Here is a 12,682-nt window from a genome sequence, read left to right as displayed (position 1 = left end):
GGGTGTTTGTGCATTAGCCACTTATTTTTGGTTTGTCAGTTACCTGATGTCTGTTGAATTTGTACTTTCAGCCAGTTATTTTCAACCTCGTACTCAGAAAAGATAAAAGAGAATTTGATTTGCCTGAAATAACTTTTTCTTATGTTTGGGCATTTGGATGCAAATGCCGTGTATTTTTTTTTTGATATAAATTCTGCATCATTATAGTCGAATCATTCATTCATAATAAGCACTTATGTTGGGAAATAAACTTTAAAAATTTGTTTAGAATAGTTTTTTAATTCTTTTGGAATACAAATACAAGTATTTTTTTTCCTGTTTTTTCCTTCAATAGAATTTAAAAGCATTAGGGTAACCCCACTTTTTTTTTTTTTTTTACAAATTATGCATGGCTATCGTCTTAAAGAAATTATATTCTTGAAAGCAAGTAAATAATTGACCTGAAACTTAAACTTCCAGTTTAGGTACTACTTTTTTTTAACTTTTCCTGGGAATTTCACATCATCCCAGAACAATTTTCCATTATACTAAGCCTCAGTCAGATGTTTCAGAGTGGAAGGAGGATTTGTAATTTTGAATGAAAACTAATATATATGCAGGACCTCTTTAAATCACCCCAGCTGTTGGCTAAGAGCAAATATTTCATATTTGTGAGGAAAAGCTGAGAAAATTCCTTTTGTTTACAACTGCCAAGTCCATCTGATGGAGGCACATTGTTATCTGACAGCCAATTCATCTCCTTGGGACTCAGGAATTCAAAACCCATTTCTTAGGAAACTTGTGGATACACTTTTCAAATATTTCTCTTTTTAAGTATGAAAGAGAGAAGCATTTGGACTAGAGATGCATGCATTTCTCAGACCTACTCAAACTACTGTGAAGCAATTCACGACAGTGTGGCAGTTTTATCAGTTCTCAGGAAAGGTTCTAGGTTGCAAAGTGTGTGATGTAGTTAAAGGAGATCTCTTTTCATATTGATTCTTTAAAACACATTTTACTACTGAACATGCAGATGTCATGGCAAGGAACAAAATTGAATCAGCCATAAGAAAAATGTGTATTCCTATCTTTGGTATTGAGGAGAAAACTTATTTATAATGAATTTCAAGTGATGACATTTTATGACTATGCTTCATTTTTACCTTGTATCATACCATATGAATGGTAGTATTTTATTTTTGATTGGAATAGTTGAGACTAGTAAATTTATAGTTGTCGTAGTAATTCAAAATAGTTTTAAATGTATTTCAAGTTGATAAAATTGAATTTTTAGAGTTCACGATTTTTTTTTCATGTTGCGTAGCAGAGCAAGCAAAGTATCCACACAACTTTCCAGCTTTCGTGGTATTCTCTGAAATTAACAAGTAGTGACTTTTCCAGTTTTAAGCTGATTGCTGCATTTAGTGTGAAATTGCAGTTGCCAAACTATGTGAATTGTTTATAACCCAAATGATTACTAGTGAAATGAAAGTGCTATCTTCAGGATAAAAGTGTATAAGTGAATAGCATCCTGATAAAAATTGATACCAGTGAGAACGTCCCAGCTAAAATTTGAGGGAATGTCATGTCAGAAAATCGCTCGTTAAATAGATGAGGAGTATTATTTTCCATAAAGTACGCTACCTTGGATTACATGGGTTCATCCTCAGTGAATGCTCATAGACGTCCAACAAGCGATCAATTTTAATCTCCTATACATCGACATACATCATGGACTGTTCTGTCTGATGCCACTCTCGGAGATCCACGAGCAGTAGCAAATTTTTCAGGATATTTGGCGTGTGGCTAGCGGTACCTGCTTATCTAAGATTAGAATGAAGCCATAAGAATGTGGTACATGTGGACTGTATTAGCACTTATAAAATTGTGCAGGCAGAAGGTTCAAATAAAACCTTAACTCTAATGAATTGAAATAAAAAAGAATCGGTTCAACCAATAGAAATCTGTTATGAGAAGGATTATCTAAAATACAGTAAACCACATGCACTCAAAAAAAAATAGTCTCCTAATATTGGAATTAAGAATTTGACAAGCAAAAATGGTAATTTCTAATCCCTGGTGGAAGATTATACTTTTAAAGATCAATTTTCATACGATGCTTTAACAGAAAATAACTTGTTTATTGACCTCTCTCACCTTCCAAAAACTGCTCACGTGGGAAGAAGAATTATTTGGGGTCATAGAAAGCATCGTTGTTTATTTACAGCTCTATGGGGTGAAATTATAGTTTCTGAGCCCCATTTTATGACCTTTTAAAGGGATCGTGTCCCTTAGGGATTTCTCAGAAGAAAAAGTCTACTTTTATTTTTCCTCTTTAGCTAAACTGAAAATGTATTGGTCACATTGAAGGGTATGGGAATGTTCTGAGATAATTTTCAGGGGTGGCATTTTGTTGGCAACGTCTGGCTAGTTTATTGTTTATCTGTGTGACTGCAATATGAAATACTTGCATTACCCGGCTTTCTTAATGGAAAATGATATATCACTATAAAAATTTATAAATATTAGAATTTGGTTTATACTAAAATAGTGGACTGCAGTAAAAATAAGGTAGTTTATTCCAAAGAGATCAAGGCAGAAGCTTGTACCATGGACATCTTATTGCTTCAAAGCATGTAAACATATTTTGTGAGTAAATGACCTTTGATGCTAATTCTTTATCATCTTCTACCATGCCTTTATGGAATTGGGCTTGTCATATTTCTTATACTTTTCCCTTTCCATGGAAATCTCTTCTTCATTCTTTTCCTTACATTCCTTCAGATTTCTAAGATTTCCTTCCTTCTGAATCCAAGACCTTTCCCACTCATCGGTTTTCCCATATTTCCTAAACTTTTCTCTCTTTTCCTATTCTGCCAACGTGTCCTAGCCATGTTATCTATCATTTGTCTTGGTGGATATTCAATCTCTTCTCTGTTGGCTTCATTTTCTTATCTATCCTGTAGATCGATTGATAGTATCTATCCTACTAAGTATGGAAAAGTAGACTAGAAATGGAAGACCCAGTACTTGCCCTCACGGAGTTTACAGTCTAGTGGGATTGACTGTTTTCTTCATTGTTCTTCTGAGGTACCTCATCTCTTATGTCCCTGACTAGCATTGCTCAATTTGCCCCTACATAAGGGACAATTGATGCTAATATTTAATTAACTTCATTCTGAATTATTTGAAATTCACACTTCTTCATACCTAATAATAATAATAATGTTGGTATTTGTTAAGCGCTTACTATGTGCAGAGCACTGTTCTAAGCTGCTGGGGGAGATACAGGGTAATCAGGTTGTCCCACGTGAGGCTCACAGTTAATCCCCATTTTACAGATGAGGTAACTGAGGCACAGAGAAGTGAAATGACTTGCCCACAGTCACACAGCTGAAAAGTGGCAGAGCTGGGAGTCGAACTCATGACCTCTGACTCCAAAGCCCAGGCTCTTTCCACTGAGCCACGCTGCTTCTCCGCCTTTAAGTATATTATCCTTTTTGTTAGAGAAAGTGACCTAGATGGTGGTGAGGTGATAAATCTGAAGCTTCCTATCCTGGGCAAGTATGAAAGGTTACTTTGGAGAAATGTAGGTTAACAGTATTTATTGAATGCTTACTCTGTGAGAATACTGTACTAAGCTCTTGAATGAGTACAGAAGAGTCTCTTCAGTCCCACCTTCGCACATGGGAAAGATCTCAATGTCAGTAGCATCTTCTTTGACTATGAAAGCCAAAGCTCGTATGCATCTTCTACATTTATCTGTTCATGTGTTTGCAAATGTATGCATGCATCTTGTTTTTCACATAGAACACGCAGTACTCCATTTTACAATAGGAAATCAGTGCTTGGCATTTAGATTCTTTCGAATTTTGAAATGCTCATGAGATTTAATCTGAAGGTAACAATGTGCTTACATTGTAGACTTGGGAGAGAAAGTAATTTCTTCATTAAACTCTGCCTTCATTACATGTCAGTCTTACATCTCATAGTATATTGGAGGGTTTCTGCCTCTTTCAAGTTGGCACTCAGTGCATCCCCCAAATCCCTCTAAATGTGTATTTGGATGATGATTATTTTCCTGGATTTCTATCTGTAGCTCACAGCGTATGAGCTCAGGGGTAGAATATGCAGTGGAAAAGTCCTGAAGGAAACCAGTTATTCCTTGTTAATCAAGGATGTGGAGAATCCCTCTTCACTAGCTAATCCCTCATAGTTTAAAGGCAACTCATAACACATTCCTTTTCTTGGACTTGCGAGAAGCCTGTGGTGTTAATCTCCTTGCAAAAGAATGCAAGCTGCATCTCGCAAGCCTTGTGTTTCAGCACCTGTACACCTGGGTTTAAAACTGACTCTCAGTTATTTTCCTGGTTGGGTGTTTTTCGGCAAATCACTATTCGTCCATTCGAAGAGTAGGAAGGAAACAGTCTAAGACCTATAACATTTAAAGGTTTACTTCACAACTGAATCTTCTGAACGTACAGTCTTTTTAAGAGTAGTTATCTTTCATCTGCGAGACGTAAAAGGCCAGCGACCACAGCTCTAGAACTGAAGAAAACTCTGTCCTTGAGAGACCGCGGAAATCCTTCCTCCATATCTTTTTGGCATTTCTAGCAGTATATTTTTGTTCATCTAAGAGCGGTTTCTCATGGGACACTCTTTATGGGCCTACAAGTTAAATTGTGGTGAGAAGTCCTGTTTGCTCTTTGCAGACCTTTTTATAAATTCCAAAGCAGCAAGGCTGTTTATTTTTCCCACATCTGTTTTGTGCTCCTCCTTTGTGATAGTGTTTGCTGGATGCTCCCCTTTCTACTGTGAAATGAGTAGTTGAGTTTGCACTGTTACAATATATTTGTGGAGGCAGAAATTGTTAAACATTTTGCATTTAATTTTGTGTTTCATTAATTTTGGATATCTTTAATTTTAAAATATTGCTGGGTGGAATTATGCCTCCTAGACTTAATTTCACAGCTTTACAACTTAATGGGAATCTTTGCTGCAGAGTATTGCTTGGTCTTGATTTTATTATTGTTTCAACGAGCAAGTCTTCATCTGCCATTTTGGCATTTAAAAATTAACGTTGCTAGTAGGAAGGTATTCTTGCCACAGGGGCTTCCTGGGAAACAGGAAAACAGGATCATTTCCACATGAAAATGAAATTTTCCTGTTATAATAAAATACAGCAGTGGCCTGCCCAAATCAGTGCCACGTATTAGCCTTTACGAAAAAATGAAGTTTTTGCTCACCCAGTTCATTGTACATTTCTGAAAGAGTTAAGTTAAATGCACCATCATCATCCATGTAAGAAAATATCTATTGGAGATGATTTTGATGCTTTTTAGGGAGTGGGCAAATGGCCATATTACTTTGGGAATTTTTGAACTTCTCTGGGAGAGCTTGTTTTTTATAAAATTCTCCCTTATTTTTGGAGAAGCATCACATAAAAGTTAGGAGTATTGTAATATTGAGTGGTGGTCTGTGAATTGCATTACTCTTCTTGGTGCCACTTCATGGAACACTTTAATACATATTTGTATTGGATACGTATTTTATAGTTTGTGAAAGCAAAAGTGCATTAGACATATGATAATAAGCTTGGTCCTTTGCTGGCTAGACAATTTTTTTTTTTTTTAGGTTACTTTCCATCTCTGAAAAACAGGGGTAACAACTTTCAAGGGTGGGACTGGCTTTTATTTTCCACTTAATCTGATCTGCAGAAATGCTTATAAATCGGAGAATGACACTTGCGTGGAGAAACTTATGTTCCGTGAAAAGCCGAGAAGCCGAATGGATAATATCCCCTCTATCTATTTATCCGTCCAGCTGGGGAAAAGATAAAACTTTGTCTGAAATTGGTTATTTCTAGGGGAAGCTTTTAAAATTGAGTTGATTGATAAATCCCAGGTATTATGATGATCACATCAAGTGAAGGTAAAAGGTCTGCAGGGTTTTAAATTATTAAAGATGAATGAGTAGACATTCCCGTTCCCATAAACATCACCACAGGGATCTTGTCTCATTTCCTTCAAGAGACTGGAAAGAGAATGGGAACATTGCCCTTTTGCCTGTAGTTGGGGCCGGGGGGGTGGTGGAAGATCTAGAAAAACACATGGTTTATCCTCTCCCAGAAGCCATGAATAACCATCACAAGGGTTATACATCAATCATCAAGTAGTATGGTGTGGCTGGACAGTTAAGATGGCATAACCACATTGCCTCTGTGCATGATGACATAATTTCATGACAGTCGTTGGTGGGGAATGTCAAAATGTCATCTTACATCTTTGTCTAATTCCAATTCTGCATAATTGAATATCAGTGCTCTGAACAATGGATAATTGACCCACCTAGTCTGTTTAAATGGGAGGCCTTTGGCTAATTTATGTGTGTCTACATAAATCCTTCCTCATCGAAGACCTTGGTTCGAGTTTGTTCCAGGACAGCTGGCTAGATTTTTAACCTCAATGATTCACTTAAAGGTACTCCAGTTCTTAGGGTTACAGTCATCAGGGCTTTGTATTGACATATTTACTGCTAGAGATAATGTTGCAATTAAGAGGATTATACCACCAGCTTAATAATAGCCATGCCCTTTCTGTGGAAATAAATCTACTAAGATAAAAAAATGAAATCGGAATTTTTGCCCACTGCTAGCCTGCGTATTTTATTTCATGGAACCTTCCATCTTTAATTTTGTGATACTTTGGCTTATTTTATTCTTCCATAACCAAAGTGGTGTTAGGTAGTGCCTCTAAAAGAGTATCTGCTATTTTTAAGATTTCATTAAACATCACCTGGAGCTTAGAGTTTTCAGTTACTTTAAAAAAAAATAAATAATGATTTTTAAGCTCTTACTGTGTGCCAGGCACTCTTCATTCAACTGTATTTATTGAGTGCTTACTGTGTGCAGAGCACTATACTAAGTGCTTGGGAGAGTACAGTAGCTGATGGGTTAGATACCTGAGGTATATATAGGCTAATCAGGTTGGACGCAGTCCAGGTCCCACATGGGGCTCACAGTTTTAATCCCCATTTTACAGATGAGGTAATTGAGACATCAAATTAAGTGACTTGCCCAAGGTCACTCAGAAGACAAGTGACAGAGTCAGATTTAGAACCCAGGTCTTTCTGAATCCTAGGCCTGTGCTGTATCCACTAGGCCACGCTGTTTCCCAATGTTGGAACTCTGTGAAGTGGTCTAATTATGCCTCATAGAAATAGTGAAAATTTTTGAGCTGTTTATATTTTCGTGTCACAATTTCAGGAATTAGGTTTACATTGAAATGAAATGTTGGGTTTTGGCCATGGAAGTAAAATTACTTTATTTTAAGCATCAGCAAATGCCATAAACTTACCATCACACTATCACAATCGTTTAAAAGCTTGTTTTCCTGTAAATATTTGGGGTTTTTAATCCTTCTCTCCATTTGGTATTACTGAACTAGTGTTCCCCTATTATGAGAAATGGAACTGCACACTTTGTAGTTGGGTGAAAGGAGAGCCACTTTCTTGCAGTTTTTAAGTGTAGATTTCTTAAAAATGAACTATTTTTAGTCACCCTGAATTTAACCTTTTCATTTAGTTTTCTTCAGTGTTGCATATTATATAAAAAATCAGTAGACTCTAAGCTCGTTGTGGGCAAGGAACATGCCTGTTTATTGTATTGTACTCTCCCAAGTGCTTAGTACAGAGCTCTGCACACAGTAAGTGCTCAACAAATACAATTAATTGAATAATACGTAGCCATGCTGTTATTGATTTTTCTCCATCTTGGTGAAATTTGATGGTGGCAAAATCATTCAAAGTACTTATTACGATATCTAAGTGGGAGAACTGGGGACATGATGAGAGTGAATTCTAGAAAACCCAACCATTTTCCACTTAAGGGAATGGTGATAAGTTGCTGGGCCGAGGGGCAGGAAGGGGTAATAGTGATAGGGCATTTTCTGTTGGTAGCTGAGATCTGGGAGCTGGGAGTACTCATGTCATGGTTGTGGGGAAACTCAAGAAAATGTTCTCAGGGAAGTGCGCAGGAAGGGTGAGGTTCTGCTTTTTTCCTTTCTGTCTTTGGTATCTGTTTTTCAGAACTATAGGTCCATAGAGTGTTTACCCAGTGGTAGGCAGTGAACAGTCAATCAGTGGTAGTTACTGAGTGCTTACTCTGTGCAGAGCATGGTACTAAGTACTTGGGAGAGAAGGGGACAACGAAACAGTGATGTGCAAAAGTATCTTGTCTCCGTGGAAACGAGAGGATGCGGATAATTTCATCAAGTCGTATCGCAGTAGCTTGCTTTTAATTTTTCCTCTCAAGTGGGAAACTGACATTAGAGCATCTAGAAAGAAAAATCGCCTTCAGAGCCCAAAGTCAACCCTGTGAGAAGCTCAGGAGTTTGATAGCAGCAGGAAGTCTTCCAGGGCATCACTGGTGCCCTGCAGAGTAATGAAGCTGACTTTTATATTGAAATTTGAGGAATTCGAACTTGATGGTTAATTATGACCTGTATATAAGCATGGGTTTACAGAATGGAAAATAGTTGAAGCAAATCTGCAACGAAGGTGTTACCAGCTTCTAGTTGATAATGCTTGAGTTCTCTTGGATAACCTGGAGATTTTTTTTTTGTCCCCCAAATGTAAGGGATGAGTCAAGACAGTGCCTTGTTACTATTTCATTGTTGATGCCTTTGTAAGTGTAACGTAAACTTTTATTTTTGTTTTTTCCCAAAAGCCGTTTAAACAGAAATAACCTTCAGCTGTTTCCTGAGTTGCTGTTCCTTGGGACTTCCAAACTCTACAGACTGTAAGTAGATACAAATAGTTATTGTTGCTTTGGGTAATACCTCGTTTTATAGTAAATGTATTTTGTGTCTGTTGCTTTGTGCTTTCCTGGAATCTATCCACCAATAGATTTCCAGATTGAGTGTTTTTTGATTTATTTTTTTTACTTCAGAAACTATTTGAGAGCTTTTATGGGTTTCGGTTTTTCATTTTTCTCTGGGTAGACTGTGCTAATGGTAACTTAGATACACTCATTTAATTCTGTGATAACCGAAGGACTTTTTTTCGTCCACTCATCTGCCGCCTGAAAGGTATAAATTGAGTTCTAATTGGAAGAATGGGTATTTCCTCTTGAGCGTTTTTTCTTTCTTGGAAGCTTAGTAGCTTAGGAGGAAGTTGGCCCGGTTATCCTGCACGGTTGGGGGCTCATAATTAGGTTCTGAGATATTGTTCTGCACTTGAATAGTGGAATTTGTTGGTTTGAAAATGTTATTACATGCACAGAAATGGTTTGTGAATTTAATCTAGCGGGTTGTTTTTCTTTTTTTTTTTTTTCCTGTTGGTCTTGAAACAAGCCGGCTAAGCCTGTGAGCACAAATTAATGTAGGTTCACTTTTCCTGAAAAGCATTTATTACTTACTTTAAAAGAACATACCCAGTTCTTTTAAAACACCCTCATTTTATGTTGGGTAGATTTCTCCCCACCTACAAATATATTGTCGTGAAAGAGAGCTCAATAAACTTTTTTTTGCCCTCTTCCATTTTCAGGACATAGTGTATGTTGCATCTGTATTAAATACGGAGGTGATGTTAAGAGGACTAAGGCATGTTAAATTGATTGTAAAGGTACCTATTGGATTCTTAGAGGGCATAAATTAGACACATCAAATTATCCACCACCCTCTGCGGATTTTGGCGGGCAGCTGAGACAAGTCTAGCTGCAATGTGGACCTGGAAGTTGAAAGATGGGATTGTTTCTTTTCTCCAAGTGCTAAAAATTCCTGTCTCTCGGGGCCTCTGTGCCAAGCACTGTACCAAGTGTTTGAGAAAATACAGCAGTAGTAAATGGCACAGACCTTGTCTTTAAAGAGTTTACAATCTTTTGGGGAGCAGATGCAAACAGCAGTACTAATCTAAATATCAATACATGTGTAAAATCTGAGGAGGGAATTAGATATGTTATAGGTAAAAGTGGTTAAAATATACTTAAGTGCTGAGAGGGAGAAGAATGTGATGAACGTCCTCCTCTAGACTGTAAGCTCATTGTGGGCAGGGAACATGCCTACCAACTCTGTTGTTTTGTATTCTCCCATGCGCTTACTACAGTTCACAGTAAGCACTCAATAAATATTGTTGCTGATGATGCTCAACTATCAGGCTGCCATTTCCTGTTTGGGGGTTCTTCAAGTCTCAGGTGGTTATACTCAAGTATCAGGATGGACCACAGCTCTCAAAGAGGGGAATACACTCCGCTCTAGCCCTGGAGCAATCTTGGCAGGGACCATTCCCAAACTCATTAAGCCTAGATGAGCTCTTCTACGATTCTATATCTCTGTCGGCTTGAGGGATTGATTTTTTTTCTAGGAATTCTAGCTCCTTTAATATTCTTCACCATTCCCTAGCTATTCCAGAGTCTTGCTTCTAGGAAATGATAATGTGAATCCTTAGAGCCCTCCGTCCATTACCTGGCCCTAGGAACCAAGTTGATTCTATCCTGATTTATTGGGTTAGGTCAGAGTCAGAATATTTTCTGGCCCCTGGAAAGGGTAACTGACTGACGGGCTTTTGACAGGTGGCTGCTTTTGGATTCTCCTTGGGCAAAGAACTTGGAGGGAGATGTCTATCAATGGGCTGTGACGGAACGGGCAGTTGGTTTGCTACTGTGTGAGGGGACCGGTTGTTCTTAATGTACACGAAATTTTGCGGAAAACTAGTTTAAACCATAATTATAATAGGCAAGGCAGAGAACATTTTTCATTCATTATTAATCATTAAATATTGATCATTAAGGTCTGAAATGAAGATAGTGAATGACTTTTAATCCAACAGTTGTACACGGACTTTTGTGGTCCAGCAGGTGGGAAAAACCACTACTGGAATCCTTACAGAAGTGTTAAATCATTTGTAAATTACCTCCTTTCTGACATTTACTACTCTACAGAGTGTACCAAATAGTTATGAGAGACTTTATTTGTGTTGTTTTTGTTGGCTTGGATAACTGGGAGTGGAGCTTCTCTGTGAAAATGTGTCATATGAAAATGCGTTGGAAAAGTGGCATTTGAGGAAAATTTAAGAAAATAATTTTAAAAGCATTGGTTTTCCTGACAGATAAAGACATGGGATCATTGTGCTTCTCAGTAAAATAAAGAACATCTGAAAGGGGAGACCTAGAAACTGGTTTTATAAGCACCAATTCTCCCCATTACAGTTCCATGCCTATTCTCTGTTTCTCAGATTCATGTCTGGGTTCCCTAGTGTTCATTTCTTGCTTTATATTTCCCTCCTAAAGTGGACAGTTTGAAAAGAACCATGGGCAGTTCTAACCTTAAATTATGGAGCTGACTTCAAGGGTTTTTTTTTTTTCCCTGAACTTTTATAACATGAAATTAAAGTCAGCTTTTTGAGGTTGAAGAGTTGTCAGTGTTACTTGGATGAAAGTAAACTTTCAGTTCTACTCAGTAGGGAAACTTTGCACCTGAAATGTAAAACTTAATCACCAGAAACAAGGAAGAGAGTCAGAAGATGAGTGTAAAACAGACTTCTTTGACCTGAAATAATCAGATTGTAGTTTTGTGTATGTGTGTGTTGTTTATGGTATTTATTGAGTGTTTACCATATGCTAGACCTTGTACTAAATGATGGGTAGATGCAAATTAATCAGGTTGGACACAATCCCTGCCCCTCAAGGGGCTCACAGTCTCAATTCCCATTTTGCAGATGAGGTAATTGAGGCCCGGAAAAGTTAAGTGATCTATCCAAGGTCACAAAGCAGATGAATGGCAGAGCTGGGATTAGAACCCAGGTCCTTCTGACTCCCAGGCCTGTGCTCTATTCACTAGATCATGCTCCTCTCCCTGCCCGGTGAGCGGTCCCTGCCAGTCGCTCATTACATCGCTTACAGTTGCATCCCCTTTGTAATTTTCCATCCCTATTATCTCGTTGATATACTAGTGTAGACGTGGCCTATTTGTTAAGCACTATCATTATTATTTTTAATGCATATGCAATAGCCAGTCCCACACACTTTCATAGTCTGATCAACAATAACCCTGGGGCAGAATAAATTTAATTCCGTTGAGACAAGCTTCTGCTTTTCTCCAGACATACTCTATGATTTAATGTGTCATCTACCATTCTGATGGAAGAGTGATTAAATTTTAAACAAAAATCTGAGGATACGGTAGGCACATCTGCGTGTGATTATTGAGTACACTTTTTTCATAGGTTATAATTTTGGTTTCAGACAAATTTGCACTTTTGCCTGAAATAACTGAATAATTGAGGTCAGAGTGCATTTTATGGCTTCAATTTTCCACATTATTTTCAAGCTGAGTCCCTGTGTAGTATAAGGCCGTCAGAGATCAAAAAGTAAAAGTGCAAGGCAGCAATTTGTTTTGAACTCAGGTTTACTCTAGGCAGTAGGCGTTCCTTTTGGGTAGCTAGAAAAAACATTTTCGACTTTAGCAATGATATTTTCAACTGGCATGACCAATGAAAAAGCTACTCAATTAATAAATATTGGGTTCTTGGGTTTTGGTGTTATGAGTGTAGATTTTTTTTGAGGAGGGAGGGGGCAAGGGGGAACCATTAGCCAATCTTATGGGCATCTCCTGTATTTTTTCTTATCATTTTTGCAAATAATCCATTTGACGCTCAGCTCTATATGAGATGCCAGGTGAAGAAGCTCACGTGCTTGTTGTGTAGCCTA

At 37.7% G+C, this 12,682-nt stretch overlaps 1 protein-coding gene across 4 annotated transcripts in view; it reads left to right on the top strand.

Moving 5' to 3' along the window:
- Positions 1 to 12,682, top strand: part of SLIT2 (slit guidance ligand 2) — a 310,193-nt gene that overhangs the window by 34,810 nt on the left and 262,701 nt on the right. For all 4 annotated transcript variants that reach the window (XM_039914653.1, XM_039914654.1, XM_029083488.2 and 1 more), the window contains one exon: positions 8,705 to 8,776. In XM_039914653.1, coding sequence (XP_039770587.1) covers positions 8,705 to 8,776 — 72 coding nt within the window. The remainder of the gene's footprint in view (positions 1 to 8,704; positions 8,777 to 12,682) is intronic.

The sequence above is a fragment of the Ornithorhynchus anatinus genome, chromosome 18 (assembly GCF_004115215.2).
Source record: "Ornithorhynchus anatinus isolate Pmale09 chromosome 18, mOrnAna1.pri.v4, whole genome shotgun sequence".
NCBI classification, from domain to species: Eukaryota; Metazoa; Chordata; class Mammalia; order Monotremata; family Ornithorhynchidae; genus Ornithorhynchus; species Ornithorhynchus anatinus.
The sequence above is the reverse complement of the archived record's forward strand: the minus strand, read 5'-3'. Positions and strand labels throughout refer to the sequence as shown.